Here is a 19,648-nt window from a genome sequence, read left to right as displayed (position 1 = left end):
TACTTTTTTCAAGTAACTTGACCAACACTGACCATAACAGTCGCTTTTATATTGTCCAACCCTCAAACAACCCCCTCATGAGCGAGTCTTCGTACTATTCTAGCGTCTTTACCTTACAATATAAAGCACCTTGAGGCAACTGTTGTTGTGATTTGCCAATTGATTGGAGGTTGATGGGAGGCAGATAGGACAAAAGGCAAACTACATGAGAGAGAGCCAGAGTTTAATAATTGCTAATGATTAAATGCAGAGTGATGCATAAACACAGAGGGGAAAGAGAAACACCAAGTGCATCATGGGAATCCCCCAGCAGCAGGGTCACCTGATCCAGCCTATATGCTTTATCAAAAAGAAAAGTTTTAAGCCTAATCTTAAAAGTAGAGATCGTGTCTGCCTCTGAAATCCGAATTGGGAGCTGATCTCACAGAAGAGGGGCCTTAAAGCTGAAGGCTCTGCCTCCCATTCTACTTTGAAATAATCTAGGAACCACAAGTAAGGCCGCAATCTGAGAGCAAAGTGCTCTAATGCAGCGGTCTCCAACCTTTTTTGCGCCACGGACCGGTTTATGCCCGACAATATTTTCACGGAACGGCCTTTAAGGTGTCGCGGATAAATACAACAAAATAAAACTAGTACCGGTACCGAAAAAAAGAAGATTTATTCATAACACACGTGAAAAGACCCAGGAAAACCGAGTTAACGATAAAAACGATAACAAAATAACGCTGAAAACTGCTAAAAACCCTGAAAACTATACATTTCACACCTGAGCCTCAACTCTCGCGGCCCGGTACCAAACGACTCACGGACCGGTACCGGTCCGAGGCCCGGGGGTTGGGGACCGCTGGTCTAACGCATTGATAAGGTATTATGTGGTGTTTCAAACACACAACTTGTGCTGCGTGGCTAGTAGAAAAACTTTAAAATGGCTCAATGCATATACAAATACCACAAACACACCACAAAAAAAAAAAAAAAAAAAAAAAAACATCAACTGACCCACTGATCTCGCTTTAGTCCACTCTCACCATCAAACACCTCAAACAATGGAGGCAGCCTCGCCCTGACACTCGAGCTTCATTCAACAACCTGAGCCTGCAGTACTCCTGGGATTACAATGCTTGGCTGAATACACTCCTGAACAAACACACAGATGGCATTTGTTCAGCAACCACAACAACCCGAGGAAACGCAGCGTACACACACTGTCAGTGGGTAGCAAACGCGTCTCCGTGTAGTATCTACACACAGTCCTCTGGGACTTTTGTCTTGACATTTCAATCCACGCAGACCGATAACTTCACTTCATAGTTTGGCTCTGTGATGATGTGCAATCTCACATCAGAAACAAAAACCACACAGTGCCAGCCACTCTCGCAGTACAGTACGGGAGCTGACAAACAAGTGAAACACACACAGATAGTCATGAGGCACTACTGCCCACACACACTCACTCACTCACTCGCATCCACTGATGTGAGTCATCCAAAAATTAGATTCAGCATCTTGCGTTTCAGCAGCAGAGCAGAGAGGTTAAGACTTTGGTCTTCTGCTATTGAGTCCAAGTTATTTTGCTCCGGCAGCTAACAGTCAGGCAAACAAAGAAAACAACAGGAGGCAGAGAAAACAAAACCAGCGTTCATCCACCAAAGGGTCATTGTGTGCTAGAAACGATTAAGGATTAAAAGGAAAGGATTAAAAACAACCGTCGTATTTACCACATAATACTCTTGGAGGTGTTTTAACAGCTTCACAATGACATCTGTAATTTAATTATAATAAAAGAACAACATCAAATTACTAGCAGACAATCCTCAAAGTTGTATTTTCAAAGTTCAGCCGCTGCTAAAGAGCATCTTGGACTGCAGCAGCTGTTGTTCTGCGAGCTGCAGAGCAAAACCCTTACTGTCACTGCTCAAGTCAACTAAATGCAGATGATGAATGCTTTATTGTTATTCCAAAAGAGCATACACAGGTTATTTTATTATTACTTTCTTAAAGCACTCACCTGCCATGGATGTCTTCTGGGGGAAGAGGGATTCTCTTCATAGCTGCTTGTTACCAAGTACGATGCACAATGGAGGAACATAAACTTTCTAGATAAACACTCACGTTTTAGTCTTTGGCCACCATAGAGCAGAATAATAGGTGACCTTTCTCCACTCATAATTAAATCCACCTCCATGTGGCAATTAAAGGCAGCCGCTCACCAACACTGACACATTAAAACAAAAAGAAGTATTTTTTGCCCCAAAATACAAGTAACACCTTTCTCGGACTGTTTTCTGTTCTATAAATTGTATTCACTTCATATCAATAACTAATAAAGCTTTTTCAAACACACTTAGATAAAATGTGCAAATAATAGTCTGAGGAAAAGGTGGAATAACCTGACATAACCAGAACGTGATAGGATTCAATGAGCCTCTCAGCTAATTGTCTATGAATGTGCATCACAGAATTGGTGTAGCCTAACTAATGTTTTCAATCATTAAAGGCAAGTCAAAGTCTAATTTAAACTGGGGACTTTACACAGAGGCATGCCCTCTGTGGGTACATGCTGTTGAAGCTAGCACCTTCGGGCCTTTTCATCTTCCACGCTTATAATGAATTAATAAAGACCTGTTAGTTTCTTTAGCAGTCCCACACAAAGCTCATTGGACCAGCAATAACACACCCCAAGGCCTGCCATTACACTACCAACTGCCACACCAGTGAGCATCAGCCTCCTGCAGTCAGCCCCCCATCAGGGGTCAGACTGGCAGCAGCGCTCTGCTTCATCCTGCTGATGGCAGGAAGAAAACCCGGAGCTGCATTTCTGCAGGTTGGCATTTTCATACCCGACCCCTGAGCAGGGCGTTCTTTGGACAAGACAAAACCGCATCCTAACACAGATTTTCACAGAAGCTGAAACTGATGGTCACATTTTTTCTTTTTCATCTTTTTAATCCAACATAAGTTTACTTGTGATAAACATTTGGCGGTTTATCTGACATTTCTTATGACCAAAGGGTCAGCGGCACATTCGGTTTGCCTGACTTATCCAACAAAAACGGAGTCAATCAACGGAGCTGTCCAGTCACATCAGGTCAGTTCTGTTTTTACTACAACACACCTCAGCAGGAGCGAGAGTGCGGGGAAAGGGAACAGCAAAGAGTCGGCAGTTTGGAGGCGTTTCATTTTCGTCTGCTCCACTCCGTGTGTGAGGAGGTGCAATCACAGAGGAAGGAGAGACTAACATGGCTGCAATTAACATCACCATGCTGTACATGTCTTTCCAATGGTGTAGTGGGGGGTATCAAACATAAGGCCTGCTCCAATCTGGCCTAGTGGACCACTTCGCAGATAAAGAAGACCACCCCCATCACCATTAAGCAAAGATTTAAGCCCAAAGATATGTGCTGACAGATTTACTACAGCGGCATTTCTTTATTATGTAGGAAAACTGAGATGTTCTGTTGAAAGTGCACTTCTTTTTCATATTATTAAGATATTCTGGGGATTAACTGTGCAGATAAACCTCTTTACACTGACAGAAAGGGCAGTTTTACTGCTTCACCCCAGTAAAAACTAAATAAAGGGGGCTGCATGTGGCCTTCGATGCAAAATGAAACATATCCAGTGTAGCGGTTAACACATTTGCTTGCGGCCACAGACACAATTTCCCTTTGGGGTTGCATCAGGAAGAGTATTTGACATTAAACTCTTCTCTTGTGGCTTTCTAGGCAGTAAATACTCGCACACTGAGCTAAAAACAAACTAATGCAAAACACTTTTTAAAACCTTTATTCAGTTGTCTTTCATTATTTTTGCTTTTAAATATGAATTAATATATTTAACAATATAATTGATTTGGTGTGTTTTAAGTCACAAAGTTAGGCTCTGGAGGGACAGCTTGTTAATGTAACAAATTAGTGTACATTAACATTAACAATGTAACAGATTAGTAAAAAGTATCAGTATCACATCAGTAATGCAATTTAAAGTATTAACTTCAGCGAATAAATTTAAGATAATTTGTCATCAACTGACTAATAAACCCATCACAACACTGCCTACTCCATCACGCAACCACCTATCCTCCTTCATCATCTTCCTCCTCCTCCTCCTCCTCTCTGCAGTTTTCTATCCAGCTCAGGCTATAGAACCCACCCACAGGTCGCAACATAAGGCAGCTAGCCTCCTGCTTGTGCCCCTCTGATCCCTTGTTAGAGTCTTTTGAGGGTTTGTGTATCTGTGTGTTGGCTGAAGTCGGCCCCAGTCTGAAAAAATTCCTATCATTTCCTTGGCAGCCTAAATGGTAATGTCATGTTACACCATCCCGCCTCTGTCACACAAGGAACCATGAACTCTCGCTGAACCAAACCCCCCTTTCAAGTACATCTTTGGCTCAGTAAGCACACATGCCCTTCTCCTCCTGCATCCACCAAGTCGTGCCCTGCACAAAGAAGCTTTTAGGCATTCCGACTCTTCTCTCCGAGCATTTTTGCGGAGGCGTATGGAACGGTGACAAGTCTCCTCACATAAAAGGAAAGCTCTTGTCGTACTTCCATTGCTGAAATCTACCTCGCCTGGAAAGCTGCCCTGAGTGCAGTGAAAGTCAAGAGTAACACTTCTCCACCTCCACCACAGACACTGCTGAAAAGGAGCTTTGTTGTGGAAATAAAAATGAAGGACATAATCATTTGCCACGTTTTGCCTCTCATCTTTCAACAAGTGCAGGGTGGTCTGCTGAGCGCATGCTGAGATATTTAAGAAACCTCTGACACCGAGAAGCAGTTTGTTTTCTTTTCTGCAGAGCAAAAACCCGAGCGTGACTTTTCCAACCAGCAATTCAGATCCCAAATTGAATGCCAATTTGGGGCATCCAGAGTGCAAAATTACAGTTGACTTTTACAAATACCACCACGCTGATAATGACTTTGTCCTTTCTCTCTGAAGTGATCCAACTATCAACAGCACAGACACCTTAAGAAAAAAAGCCCAAATGTGAAGACTGCTGGGACCAACGGGGACCCCCTTTTAGGATGCGCAGACTCCATAAATTAATGATCAGTCTCACTGAGGCAGATAATGTCAAGTTCACCTGCTCACAGCAGGATTTACCACCGAGGCTGACAGCTTCTGCTCTGCATAGTGTTGAAATAAATCACCCCAGGGCAAACTGTCAGTTTGCAGCATTTACATAACTGGCTCCCTCATCATTATTGCAAATGTAGCATTGTAGCATTGGGCACAGTTCCCTCAACCCTAAGGCAAATCAAATACTCCATGCCAAGCAATGTAAATCAATTGCACCTCGAGTCATTGATTATCTATCGGGAATTTGTTTCTCCTAACATTATTAATCGCTGTAATGTGACTTTGCTGATTTGACTGGTCTGATTCTGATTTATTATCACTTATAACACCTTAAAGGCTAAAACAGGACAAATTATTCACCTTTTGAGACTAAAATCCGTCTCCAACAGTTCAAACTCAGAGCAGCAGCTGTAGGAAAACGATGAATAAACTTGAGCTGTTCAGGACGCATTTCCTTTATCAGGAAATTCCTTCACAGCATATATAAACCGGCACTTCTATTACTACAGTGGTAAGACACAGTGCAGGTCAGCTGAGACAAAGTTATCCGCTGTCTCTCCTCTGAGAGCGTCCTCTAAACGCCGCGGTTCGCCGGTGCAGCAGGTGTCTCCGAGCGGCAGAAGGACGCACGGTCAGCGGATCCGAAACAAACTACCAAACAGCCCGGCTTACCTTGTAGACATTCTCCGTTATACGGTGCACCTCGTCGGTCCGGGACATCCTTGTAGGCGTGTCAGTCAGAACCATAGACTAAGATTTCCTTTCGGATGAGGCCGGGAGGGTTTTCCGAACTGTAACAAGGGGAATGAAACAGCTGTTCGCGGGAAAGAGCGGCTCCTGTCTGCCGTTCACTGAGAGAGAAGAGCGCGTCTGGTCGTGGGATCCCTGCTTTTATAGGAAAGTCCTCCGCTGCGCCCACACCGGCTCCCCACGCAGCCAGTCAGTCAGTCGGTGCCTCTCGGTTGGAGCGCAGAGGCGGACTCACTCTGAGAGGGGCGGTGCTGCTTTCAAGGGCGGTGGGAAATAGAGTAACTTGCGACCTAAATTACGTTTTACGATAAAACGGATGTTAGCCTAACAATAAGCAGACGTTAATTTAAGAATTTCCCCCAAAAAATAAGAAATACGCTTTGTTAAAAAATCTCAAAACTGGATTTTGGCATGTGGATCTAAAAGAGAACAAAGCAAGGACGGAGCCAAAATGGAGTCCAGGGGTGGCACCGGCCTCCGTAAAATTTGCTTGGACCCCCAAACCTGTGCTACCCCAAAACGGCAGAGGAGGTATGGAGAAAAGGTGTGGTCCTCCTAAATACAGCTAATCAGTGCCCCCCAAATCTGGGTTGGTTCCTCTCTGGTAGTCCAGCTTCATCCCTCCAAAGACGTGCATTAGGTTAACTGGGGACTTTGGGTGTAGGTGTGAATGTGTGAGGGTGAACGGTTGTGTTAATCCTGCCATATATTGGCAGCCTGTCTGGGCTGTATCCTGCCTCTTGTCCTATGACAGCTGGGATACGCTCTGGCAGCTGCAACCACGAACTGGATACACAAAGAAAATGGATGGGCCCCACATTTTAAAAAATCACGTAAACATCCCTGGAAGAACCCACCCTAAAATCTTCATCATGACATCATACAGTTGCTCCTTATATTCTGATTTAGCTGGATACAGCAGAGCCCCTGACAGTGCGGCAGCTTGGATAGATTTAGCAGTAAAATACAGTTTTAAATTAAATTAGCACAGATACTTTGACACCCTTTCTTTCATGGCTTTAGAAGCTGCTTTTGGTAATCTGACAGGTGGTTTCACTGCTGAGTTCCTCCTATTAAAAAGCACTAATCTCATTTAAAATGTAAAGGCTGGTTTGTACTGTTTGACAGACTTTATAGGAATCACCTTTTTTTCTTTTTGGGAGTATAGACAGCTCGTTTGACATTAAAGACTTGAAGTCGGGTGATTTTTTTGTTTCAGTTATCAGTAATCAAGCATCTTTTTGTCCTGATAATTGTAATAAAACCTGATTCCTTCGCCCTCTAGCCAATAATTTGTTATTATTATTAATATTGTAAGTGATCCTGACTGAAACCACCAGGCAGTGTGCTCTCGTGTTATGATGCTTTGCACTGAGTCTAGAAATGCAGCACAGCTTTTAAAGAAGCCACACCTGCTCTGCTGTGTCAGCCATCCCACGCCTCCTCTGCTACAACCATTCACAAGACCTGACTGAGCAGCTCCATACAGAAACCGCAACAATCTTCACCCATTTAGTCGGTACAAATATTAAATTTTCCAGTATCCCGATTCTTATAGTGATTTATTCAGTCTGTGTTTATTATTTCAGTCGTTTAGACCCTCCGGCTCAGTCTTCCCTCTACATAAAAGGGGCTGTAATATAATGGAAAGGGTTTTTTTGTGTGTTTGTTTTGTGAAAATGCAAGTTTTAATAAACCCACAACAGAGAAAGATTTTACCCACATATGTGTGCCTGCTCTATATTTGTGTGGCGGTTGGGTGAGTGGGCTCTGGTTGGTATGAGTGGGATGGAGCCACATTTGCTTGGATTTGTAAGCCCTGGATTGTGGGCCGGGAAATCCCACACATCACGATCTGAGAGCTGCTGAATGGGGATGTATTTAAATAAAAGAGACAGAAGCAGAAGATAACAGAAGATAAGTGCGAAAGAGGACAGTCATGCCTTTTTCTTTTCTGCAACACGTTTTTTTCCTCTCGTTTAGAGAGATAGAGCAGATATTTAAGAGCAGCTTGTAGACCAGATAATAAAGTGGCACCGTGGATCTCTACCAGAACAGACTTATTTTGTTTTGTTCATCACATCCGATTAGAGCGAGTCCCGAGGAAACCAAACTGCAGACAGTTAGCGGAAATCAATCAGGCATGTTTGGTCTTCGCTGGAGCAAACAGCAGCCTTCCCACTGTCAGCGAGGCTATTGATTTACTCCTCTGTGAATATTCAATCCCCACAATTAGTTTCCGTAATTGAATGTGAGCTGCCGTTATGTTTGCTGACATCCAACCTATTCTCAAGTATAATTGTACACAAATTAATTAAGACATTGATTATTAATCATGGGTAGTTTGAGAAATAAGCTAACCTGGAGGCTTAAGACTGAAGTCAGGCGTGAAGTGGCAAAAATGACGACCTGAGACTAAAAAAATGACAACAACAACAACACAAAGCATTTAACCATTAAACTTATCCAGTCTTTTGATGCCCCTGATACAAATCTCTGGCATTTAATCCAAAATGAGCATATAGCCCTTTTAAAAATAGTCTCAGTTAGTACATTGGTTTGCTGAAGGTTCCTTTACACGTACTTTTTACATTTTCTTTTGGTTTAAACTGGGGTCTACTTGAGGCTGGGGTTCAAACCACAAAATAATCTATGAGATGTGGCGTTTTTGGCAGGATAAGATTGGTATTATTCTAAATATATAACACACAAAACTGCTTATGAGCTGTCTTATGAGATCAATGCAGATTTAACCATGCAGTCTTGATAAAAACCAGCGTGGAGCAACACATCTGGTTGCAGATGAGAGGCCTGATTGTGTGGAAGTCAACAGTCATTGGCTCCTTTGGTCTGTGATCTCATGAATTTACAGGCTGACAGTTTTCCAAACAAATTTATGTGCTCAGTCACTAATTTTTTCTTTACACAGCAAGATCTTTATATGTCAGCTATGATCTCTGTCAGTGTCAAAAAGGTAAATAAAACAGGGAACAGATTAGGGTGGGCTCACTTTATAACAGATGACCTGTTACTGCATGAGGATGCAGTGTCAGTTTACATATTTATGTCAGATTTAACACATTTTCATGACCTCTGGTTTCAAAAAAGCTAAGATTGGACTGTGATGACACTCAGAGTGATATATCCATGGTCTATTATAGGAAGCTGTATCCACGTGGCTTCAATCAGCATACCTGAAGGCGCCAGCCCAGAAGTAATGTCTTTCCAATGTATTTTTGTCCATTTTAAGCATTTAAAACATTTTAGTGAGCTAATTAGTGATTTAGAGACATTTTATTCATAAATCTGGGGTTTTTCATCCTTTTATTAGACAGCCAAAAATGGAGAGATGATAGGAAGTGAACGGGCAACTGAAAGGGGAACACAGGAAACAGTGTAAAAATTAAGTTCTAGTCAGAATTTGGAAACAAAGTACTTAAAATGATCCTTTAGGACTGGGGCCTTTAAATAAACTTGTTGAAAATGACATTTCACTTCAGTAAAGTTCTGCATGTGTGTATATTCAGTACAGTGGGGGTGTAATCAGGTAGGCAAGACTCCGGGTGGGCAGGATACACATACACACCTACATACCTGAAGCATCTATTCAGCAGCGTTTCATGTGAAGCCTACTCATCATCGTCCTCTCAGGCTTTTTCTCTCAGCTTTAGATCCACGTCTGTGATTCATCAGCGAGCGCGGCGCTCTGACATTCAGTCTGTGCGCTGCCCACTCCCACACACCTCCGAAAAGGCTTGTAGTGCGCAGTCAGAATGGATTCAGTCCATTCAAAAAAACAAAAAAAACAACAACAAAAAAAACCAGTGTGAAGTGAACAAAAGCAATTCAGGATATTTCAGACTCGTCAATACATCGGCTTTGTCGGAGAGAATGGTTCAAGGTTAGAGATGGGAACATTTAATGTCTCCCTATCTATCTGATGCTTCGTCCTCAGCTGAATGAGCTTCGATCACCTTCAGAACAATAGCAGAGCAAGGTCATGGTGCGCCTGTACTTTTCATCTGAGTCATACATGCTAGAAGCCACAGAATGTGGGGGTAACAGATTTATTACGTGTTTTTTTTTTAATATTAAGAGTTTAAAGGTCATAAAATCTTTAATATTAATTCAAAAATATGACAAATCAGTTTGCAAACCATAAAACCGAACAATCATTGAGATTTATAATTCATTAAACTTGTGCCTCCTACTCTGATGAAGTTAAAGAGGATTGTGAGGGCTCTTCTTCTTCTATAGCACTGATGAAATGCCAATCGTTACTTTAAGGATAAATCATGCACACACCTCTGTACCCCCATTAGCACCACACTGTGCTATTAACGTTTTCAATATCTTCACATTTAAATTAAATAAATTGACATAAGGCTAAAACAATGTGGGTATGCAAATGATTGGATTACAACCCTCAATTTTTCACTGTCAGCGGAGCCTTTTTCATTCCAGATGGACACAAAAGCGTTACTGTCATTTAATCGTTAAAGTGATCTGTGCAGGACATTCAAGCTCCTCCACACCAAAGCAGGAAACAAATTTCTTTGTATGCCATCATCTGACCCATTTCCCCTTGTGTGATGTGGGAAATAGGTTAAACATACGATCAGACGTAAAATGATGACCACTGACAGGTGAAGTGAATACGTATCATATTCACTGATGGATATGCATGGAGGGAGGGGTTATATAAAGGAGCAAGTTAACATTTTGTCCTCAGGGTCAGGGCATCTCCAGGAGAGTGTTCCTCTATCAACAGTGGTCCAAGGAAGGAACAGAAGGCACACGGGGAATGAAGGCTGGCCCATGTGGTCCAATCCAACAGATGGATCTACTCAAATTCCTGAAAAACTTCATGCTGGTTCTGACAGAAAGGTGTCGGATGATCTGATATCGTCGTGTTGGTGTTGTTCCCAGATCATCATGAAAATGTTGTTCCAGGTTCAACATTGCAAGTGACCAATCACATTGTTGTGACGTTATTCTTTTGCGCACCAACCCATTCGTGCATTTATGAAATTCCAATGTTGCAAGGACAATATCAATTCTGCTTAGCGTTTATTAAAGGGTCAGGGTTAGGGTCCGTTGATCGGCGGACAAAGGCGGTTTCTCGCAGCTTAAGTACAGTTTTTTGTTTTACGCCGGTTTTTCCCGAAGTCGCAAAAGTATGACATCACAACATTCTGATTGGTCACTTGGAATGTTGATCCTGGAACAACCTTTAGTATGATGATCTGGGAACAACACCAACACGAGGATATCAGATCGTGCGAAAGGTGTCATAGTAGAGTGAATCCCAGTTTGCTGTGTGTGGGGATGCAGAGCTGCAGAGCAGTCCGGCTGCCTGTGCTGACCCCTGTCCACTGTTAAAAGCACTAACCATGTGCACCCAAGCATGAACTGGACCACAGACCAGTGCAGGAAGATGGCCTCGTCTGGTTCCATTTTCTTTCACATCACGTGGATGGCTGGGTGCGTGGATGTTGCTCACCTGGGGAAAACCTGGCACCAGCATGTCACCATGGAAAGAAGACAAGTCGGTGGAGGCAATGTGATTCTTTTGGGCAATGTTCTGCTGGGAAACCTCGAGATGCTACTTTGACATGTAGCTTCTACCTAAGCATGGTTGGAAACCATGAAGCTTCTTTCAGAGGAACAGCATTCCCTGATGGCCCCTTTCAGCATGATAATCCACCCTGCCACAAAAAACTGGCTCAGGAATGGTTTGAGGAGCACAGCAAGTTTGAGGTGTTGACTTGACCTCCGTCTTTCCCAGATCTTAATCCAACTGGGCATCTCTGGGATCTTCAGGCATCTAGTTAAGTCCATGCCTTGACAGGTTAGGGCTGTTTGGGGAGCAAATGGGGGACCAACACAGTGCTATGCCTGATTGGTATATATTTAGAAAAATAAGTCGGCCCAAAATATTACATTTTAGCTACAAGATAACTTTCATCTGGATATGAGAGGGAAGCCCCACAGTAAACCGTGCACCTAATTCAGTTTTATTTACACAGCACCAGTTCAAAACAGTCATCTCAAGGTCCTTATGTAAGGACTCTACACAATTAGAAGCTCAGTGATGAAATAATCCCTTATAAGAAGCATTTGGAGATAGTGGAGAGAAGGACTCCCATTTATTCCAACACGTAGAGACCACCTGCCTTGGTCAGTTGTGAAGTGAGGAGAAAGAAAACTGGAGCCCAGCAGCTTCAAAACGGAGTCATCTGCTGCCACCTTGTGTTCACTCACTGAATAACAATCTGAACAGTGATTTACAGGCAGTGAGATAACGAACGGCAATAAAAAAAAACACTTTTATTGTAAAAAGAATATATAGAGGTACAATATCTGAGGCCATTTTAAGACAAGCAGTTTGCAGCAGGACTGGCGAATCGCAGACTGTCAGTGTTAGTCATCAGTGTTTCTGTCTGTGAGATTAACTGATTTACAGATTAGTTAGCTGGATCTTCAAAGATGCACAAGCTTTAAGCCTTCTGGATCTAGGCCACCTTTCTCGCACCACTTTAACATGAATATGTAAGAAAATCGAAAGCATCATACGCACACACTGAAATAATTAGTTTTGATCATACTTGATGGGCAAAGCCCCAGGTTCTGTCAAGTTATTACCTTGAAGAGATTACCAGCTGTTGTCTGGGCGTCAGAGGTAAGCCCACAGACGATATGATTAGCCCTTTCTCCAATGACACTGAACTAATCCACAAGGGGAGAAAGGAATTAGATTAGTTAAGCTGCTTGAAAAGGGGTCAGACTGAGAGAATATTCTGTGAAACTGATGCAAATAGTTTTGTTTTTTGGGGGGTACTTTAGGGTGGGTTGAGTAACTCAGAAAGCAAAGCCAGATGAAGAGAAGGCCTTTACGGTAAGAGAAAGACACCAAAGACTTTACAGAGAAAATGTTATGTTTCTGTTCTACCTGCTTTAAAGGATCAGTTCACTCAAATCACAAGAAAAACAACTTACCCCTCAATCCTGTTGCTAAATGCAAATGTTTTATAAGCAAAGATTTTTAAAAACTAGCAGAAATTTGATCTAATCATCCCTTTTTGCAATCACAAATAAGTTAATACATGGAAGAAGAATGTCTACGTGAACTTGTCAGAGACCAATGATGGTCAGAGCTGTTGGCAATAGCTTCCCAGGCTTGTTTCTCTGTTATTACATTCACTGATCCATCATCTATGTAACTATGTTTGCCGAGATGCTTGTTTTGCGCTCCTCAAGTGCGTTTGTTGCAGGGAGGCTGAGTGGGAGACTTTACACAGATAAAAACAGGCTGAGTGCATTAGTAGAACGACATATATCAAAGAAAGTAAAGAGCCAGGCAAATGTTTGGGGAAATAATTTATCGCCATATGTGAAGGAGGCTCTGTTCATGGTGAAAGTTGGAAATTAACTCCTCCATCATTTTGTTCTGTGTGTTTGGGTCACAAAGTCTGCAATAAGGGTAGATGGGGCTAACTCCATTTACTCCAACTTGCTGTACAGGTATCAGTTACTGGTGAGCACACAGAGGGCAAACAAGATGACAGGAAGGTGGATCAGATCGTCAGATCACAGCACCATCATGACGTCTCTTCTGCATTTTTACCCCTCCCTCACAGGACAAACGACAGAGCAGATGTATGTGTTTCTACAGCGGGAAAAAAGCAATTTAATCTCAGCTGGACTTACTGCAGCTGTAAAGCAAAAAAACTAAAAACTAAAAAAAAATCACCACAATCTGAGAAAGCATGGCAACACAGACCTGATGCACTGAGGTAAATGTGTGTTTCTGTAATTTGGGTGAACTGGCTCTTTAAAAATATTACCCATCAGGTGAAGACATTTTGAGGGAGGAATTAAAATGACATATATACATGGCTTTAGGTCACTGTATGTCAAATGACTGATGGTAAACACAGAGAACTAATCAAACAAAGGTTAGGCACGATAATCTGATCTCACAGGTCTTCGTGGTTCAATCAGCATTTGTGACTGCGGTGAACCGGTCCTGACTCGCTTCACGTGTGAACCTGCAGCCCATGAGGAGAAACCGCCGCTGGATGGGGTGGAGGAGGCCCGGTTATCTGAGACTGGCTGCTGTCTTTGGGTCTTTGAGCAACCAGCTGTCGGCTGAAGATCCTCAGTCGTGCTCCTACAAAGCGAGCGCCTCTCGCTGCGGTTTCTTCTTGGGACGCTCCCGCTCTGAAACAAAGAGATTGACAGAGAAAGAAGCAGGATGAGGAGCCGTAGAGTCGTGACATGCTAAATCTTTATAGGTAATGTTACAGTATTTTACAGCATTTTAGTGCTTGCTATTGTTTGCATACCATGTACACCAGTTATCATCCTGAAGTTTTTCAAGTTTGGTTAACCAATGTATTATTTTATGCTTGTAACAGGGCGGCCCTTAGCAGCTGGAAACACAGTGAGATGGACCAAGGCAAGTGTAGTGGAACAAAAAGTATTTATTTTCTATACAGCTCTCCTTACAACAATTAACTTGTCGAGCTTCTTCACAGCACAAAAATCCACCTCTAATGACAACTGGCAGCCTTAAATATGTTCAGCTGTCACAGACTTAACCATTATTCCACTCTCAGGTAAGTTATTAAATCCCAACCTTCCACCACAGTATACAATATATCAATTAGAATAAATAAATACATTTCACATTTACATATTAATAAATATTTCACACTTTAATGTTACACCAAACCCAATATTATAAAAACCCAGAAACACCAGCACCAAAAAGATTCACCACACTCTCTTTACCAATCGTCTCTCCCGGAACCTTTAAATGGTGTCTGGACCCCCAGGGAAACATTTGCACAAACACCTTGAAGAGGACACAGGCAAGAAAGGCGAGTAATCATTATCTTACACTTATTTGCACCACTTTTATCCCTAGATTTCACACACACATTTGCATTCGTTTTCCTTACTGGTAAACCTTAATCACCATTCTTCTCTCCTCACAGACAACCACCACATTCCCTGATGAGGAGCAGCTGTGCAGCATCTGAAATAAGGCTACCAACTGATTTTAAAATTCCCAATAAATAGTCAATAAATATTTAAACTTCTTGTGTGCAAATCCTTGCTTAAAGTGCAATGCTAAATAAAGTGCTTGATAAGGTGCTTTTAATAAAGTGAAAGGTGTGCTCTAAAGTGCTATACAGATAATATAATATAAATAAATATAGTAAGGGAGTCCTCTTCCTTACAATGCTCCAAGCTTTTTCTTCTGCTCAGACTAGTTTATTTTATTGAACTTTACTCACCAAAATTGTTTTATTCTGCATTGTTTTATTTGATCTCACTGCAGTGAACTCGTTTTTATGCAAAAATAAAACCCAAGTTCATTTTTCTTGAAGCCTGACCTGACAGCAGACACAACATCACCTTCATCTTGTCCAATAACATAAAACACACAACCTGGACCTGCTGTGAGATCACAGATCCAACAACGCAGAAACAAAACTGAGGTTTCAGCCACAGGGGCCTAGAGACGGGTCAGCGAACATATGGCAACAAGTGGTTGCTAAGGAAAAATTAGTATTTTTTGAATGGTTGACGAGGATTTGCTGAACATTTGTCGTCGGTAGAGTGAAACTGGATGCAAAGAAGCACACGGTGCTGCCCCAAAAACCCCTTAAGGCCTCTTGTCAACCATTTAAAGAATTACAAACTTCTCTGTAGCAACCAGATGTTGGGTGTCACTGCCCAGGCCTAAGACAGATTATACATGTACATGTATAAAGTATCTACTGAGTACTAATCGTGCTACAGTGACCATAGAGTATGTAATCTTGAAGAAGCTACCAAGATTCTTCACATATATACTCGGATTGATTAAAACATTTACTTCAAATAAAGAGTACTTTTACCTTTTATGTGTATAGAAAGTGCATGTATGTAGGTCATTTTTAGGCACGTAAATCCAATGTAGCGTTTTCACGCTTATATGCATGTTACACACATTTTAACGGTCCCCAGAGTGATTAAGCTTCAACAATTGACAGCCTTTTACTTCCTATCAGGTGTGCCTCTACCATCCCTCACCATTAACTGAGAGTCAAAGACCACAAAGATGGCAAAGAGACGGGAATCTTTCCAGACGTTTTGATTCAGCAGCGAAAGAACAACGATCGACACAAAAATCTGCAAACAGCTGCAGGGCAGGTCTTTGCCATTTATTTGAATAAAAACGTGATGCTAATAGGTGTAATAACCTCGCTTTCTCTTCTGCTTTGCATTTAAGCATCTAATAAAGCGCCAACGTGACAAGAAGACACCTCATTAAAGACCCTTTTAAAGACGTGAGACAGCAGCGAGATTTAAGCTTCATCACACTGCATGTTTTCGTTTTAAACAGAGTGTTAAGGTCACCGGGGCCCACGGTGACTCAGCACAGCCTTTTAATAAAAGCATTCTATTTACTGACTCCTCTAAAATTACTTTCTGATGGTGACGTGTTTACAGTCGTGGACAGAAGATAATATTACTGAGGTTTCAGCACAGCCTCTGCGATATGAAACATGATGGGAGGATGACTGCTGGATTTTTTCTATGAAGTGTCATGCACATATTCTAAAAGTCATTAGTAATAATAATAATAATAATAACATATTTTATTAATAGGTGACTTTAAAGACTCTCAAGGCCACCTTACATTAGTACAACAAAATAAAACGTATGGAGAGGATCAGATAAATATGGAGGCGGGAGGTTATAAAGTGGGATCTTCAAATTTACACGGAGGTGAATGGGAACCCAACGGAGCTGTTTAAGAACAGCTGTTATATGTTCAGTGGATCTAATTCTGGATGTAATATGAGCAGCTATATTTTGAACTAACTGCAGTATGTGGAGAGATTTCTGAGATAGACCACAGAGAAGAGAATTACTGTAATCTAAACGAAATATGACAAGTATGACGGTGCTGTTTGAGGTGAGTGAAGGATGAAGGCGGTTAATATGAAGATTTAAAAAAAAGGAAGAAGACTGAGTGATATTATTAATATGTGCTGTGAAGGAAAGAGTGCTGTCAAGGATCAAACCAAGACTCTTAACCTGAGGAGAAGGTGTGACAACAGAGTTATCAATGGATAATCAAAGACTTCTGGTTGGAACTTTAGTCGGTTTGCTTTTGCTTTTTGAACAGGAATGTGCAGCAGTGTGAACCTGGGATAGGAAAAACATGAGACAACAAACCTGGTTGCTCCTCCGCGGCCTCTGGAACTTCTGGCAGTTTGTCTGAAGGGACCTCAGGAAGCTCGACATCTCCCTGAGAGAAAGTTCAAAATCCGACAGGTCAGAACTCAGAATGAAGAGCAGGGTGCTGCTTGCTAAAAGTGCGATCTAATCTTTTTTCTTTTTTTAAAGCTGATTAAACTAACCTGAGTTATTGCCTCCAGTTCAGCCAGCACAGCATCTTCATCCTCCTGAGATAAGGAGCCGGCCAGCATGTCGTCAATTTGCTGCAGAGAGACGACAAGTTTTTAAAAGTGAAATAACTGTGGATACGAACCCAATTTACATCTGTGAAATTTAATCTACAGAGATTTGAGAAATCCTTTCAAATTTTCACTCTCTCCATATCTACTTGCAGAATGAAGTCAAAGAGGCTAAAATAAAAAATGAGCCTGATTACCAGCTGAAAGGACCTACCCTTTGGTACTCAATGGCATCTTGAGTTTCATCCATAATCCGTTCTACTTCTTCAATAGACATCACCTGCAGCGAAAAAGAGTTGATAACAGCTCATGAATAACGTTAAATGTAATAATGTTAAAAGCATCTGCAGGCCACATGTCATCACCTACCTCATGCATTTTCTTCAGGCATTCATTTCCCACTTTCAATCCATCGATGACTTTCCTTTCGATCTGGGCGAATTCCAGGTCTTGAACCTGAAACGAGGAGCACAGGGAGGAGCTGTGAGCGCCACCTAAACGCTGCTGAGTGTCAGTGCAGTTGGCCGATCGCTCACCATGCGCTCCAGGTTGCTTATCTGGTTCTCTGTCTTGTCCAAGAGTTGATCTTGATAGCGTTTCTTCTTCAGTAAGAGAAGAGCTTTCCTGTTCAAATAAACACGTTAAAGCTTGTAGTAAGGAGGGAGAAATGTAAGAGATGTAAGAGATGATTGACAATCTCTAGACACACTGCCTAAAAAAACAAAAAGGAAAAAAAAAAGAGCGCTGCACAAAATGTCTCGTCTTCCCAAATTCTTTTTGCAACAGTAAAAAAACACTCTCTTCTTTCCCATCTCCCATCCCATTTGCTTTCTTGCCACACTGGCTTTGGATTTACGTTTAGATTCTCTGTCCAAGCACCCTGAGCACATGTACCAACACTGTGCTCACAGTCAGCTGCAGTAGATAACCCAGAGAAAACAAAAGGAAGGTTGATAAAGAAGTTTGGAGAGAAGGTGATTCTCATCCAGTTCAGCCCTCTGTTAAACAGTGAAAGGAAATATTTTGGATTCTTCACAGCTCCTCAGACAAGCAAAACAACTGAAGACGTCAGCTTGATTTGTGTTTTTCGCTATTTATTATTTTTTAAGGATTCTGCCTGAAATAAGGCAGCCCTAGCTACCCAAATAATGCATTTTAGAGTTTCTGACATAGCCTTCTCCAGCTTTAGAGACATCAATTAGAACAACATTTCAGAATTGCAGATTTCAAAACTTTATTTTTCTTAATTTAAATTTTATATTAATGAACTCTGGGAAGTCAGCTGCAAGAACAGTTGCAGGGAAGCTGTCCTTTCTGTCCTGAGTATTAAGCTCCCTATTGAGCAGTATTTATATATTTCGTGCTGAGAACATATACGCCTCCTTTCAATCATTACTATGGTTTCATTGATTATACTGTACTCACTCTTTTTTGCCATCCTTCAGCAGCTGCTTGGCCAGAAGCCTCTCCTTCTCCAGCTGCACATTGATCTTCTTTTGATACTGCCTGAGCTTATCTCTTTGCTGTTTGAGTTGCTGAAATGAGGAAATAGAGACATGAACAAACCAAACACCTGCACTGCACTCAGATAGCTTCAAACTAATTCACCCATACCAACTTCTTGTTGATCCGGGTTTAGAAATAGTAGCAGTCTGCACAAACGACAGCAGCTATAATCTGATTATTACTGGCTGCGCTTACGTTAAGGTCCTCCGGTGGCATAGAAACATAAATACACTACAGTGTTAGAATTTGAATGACTTACAGTGTTTGCTTAAAGGACACTTTAAAGAGCGAGTCGAAGAGGATTAAGCGGTTAAGTACATTAAGACAGAAGAGTAGACCCTGAATAATGATAACATTTAGAGGTTTTGCTTTATAAAATATTGCTGGGGGCTACTCGATAACCGAAGTTGTTAAATTAGCACACAAGAGCTCGCTCTGTTTTACAGCACAGAATTCCAGGCTAACACTTCAGCTAGCTGTGTGACACTTACCAAAATCGCTTTGTCTTGTTCCGTCACTCGGGTTTGTTTCTTTTTTCCAAAGAGATTTCCCATCCTGGCACAGCATGCCAGCTAAAAGTCTCAACCAAAAAGCAAAAAAAGGAGGGCAAACTACTTAAATGTAAAACTAAATTCAAGAAACAGACTTGTGAAGATTCTCCTCCATTATTTGTGTAGTCATCTGTGTCCACACCCACACCAGGAAGGACGGTGTCCCGGCAGGGACAAATACTTCTGGTATGACATTTGGTAAAGCTCCCATTTAGAGCAAACTTATGACAGACCTGCCGTTATTTAACATCAAAATACTTTAAAACCACAGCTGTTTCG

At 41.8% G+C, this 19,648-nt stretch overlaps 2 protein-coding genes and 1 long non-coding RNA gene across 11 annotated transcripts in view; 1 reads left to right on the top strand and 2 right to left on the bottom strand.

Moving 5' to 3' along the window:
* baiap2b (BAR/IMD domain containing adaptor protein 2b) overlaps window positions 1-6,100 on the bottom strand; it is an 85,402-nt gene extending 79,302 nt beyond the window's left edge. For 5 of the 9 annotated variants that reach the window (XM_085170498.1, XM_085170503.1, XM_085170505.1 and 2 more), the window contains exon 1: window positions 5,755-6,098. In XM_085170498.1, the coding sequence (XP_085026624.1) occupies window positions 5,755-5,829 (75 nt within the window). In that variant the 5' untranslated portion in view covers window positions 5,830-6,098. Of the gene's footprint in view, window positions 1-5,754 lie in introns of all 9 variants that reach the window. The other 4 variants (XM_085170497.1, XM_085170500.1, XM_085170501.1 and 1 more) reach the window with 2 other exon arrangements.
* A 6,552-nt stretch (window positions 6,101-12,652) lies between these two features.
* Window positions 12,653-19,648, bottom strand: chmp6b (charged multivesicular body protein 6b). Its single transcript, XM_085170532.1, has 8 exons — window positions 19,310-19,648; window positions 18,738-18,847; window positions 17,849-17,936; window positions 17,682-17,768; window positions 17,527-17,592; window positions 17,256-17,336; window positions 17,071-17,143; window positions 12,653-14,055 (listed from the first exon to the last, which is right to left on the bottom strand). The coding sequence occupies exons 1-8, from the start codon at window positions 19,370-19,372 to the stop codon at window positions 14,006-14,008; spliced, it is 618 nt and encodes a 205-aa protein (XP_085026658.1). The 5' UTR covers window positions 19,373-19,648; the 3' UTR covers window positions 12,653-14,005.
* On the top strand, window positions 14,052-18,010 carry LOC146512178 (uncharacterized). The gene is made up of 2 exons (XR_014875740.1): window positions 14,052-14,129; window positions 15,897-18,010. It is a non-coding gene; the product is annotated as an uncharacterized LOC146512178 (long non-coding RNA).

Source organism: Neolamprologus multifasciatus, chromosome 8, assembly GCF_963576455.1.
Source record: "Neolamprologus multifasciatus chromosome 8, fNeoMul1.2, whole genome shotgun sequence".
NCBI classification, from domain to species: domain Eukaryota; kingdom Metazoa; phylum Chordata; class Actinopteri; order Cichliformes; family Cichlidae; genus Neolamprologus; species Neolamprologus multifasciatus.
Note: the sequence above shows the minus strand (reverse complement) of the source record. Positions and strands in the feature narration are given on the sequence as shown.

What these genes read in the sequence shown, in the direction of transcription:
- chmp6b (XM_085170532.1), bottom strand. Translation starts at nt 19,372, where the DNA reads ATGGGAAATCTCTTTGGAAAAAAGAAACAAACCCGAGTGACGGAACAA. An exon ending in AACAAGACAAAGCGATTTTG is followed by an intron (nt 18,848 to 19,309) that starts GTAAGTGTCACA and finishes TCCTCATTTCAG; the next exon opens with CAACTCAAACAGCAAAGAGA. An exon ending in CTGAAGGATGGCAAAAAAGA is followed by an intron (nt 17,937 to 18,737) that starts GTGAGTACAGTA and finishes TTATTTGAACAG; the next exon opens with GAAAGCTCTTCTCTTACTGA.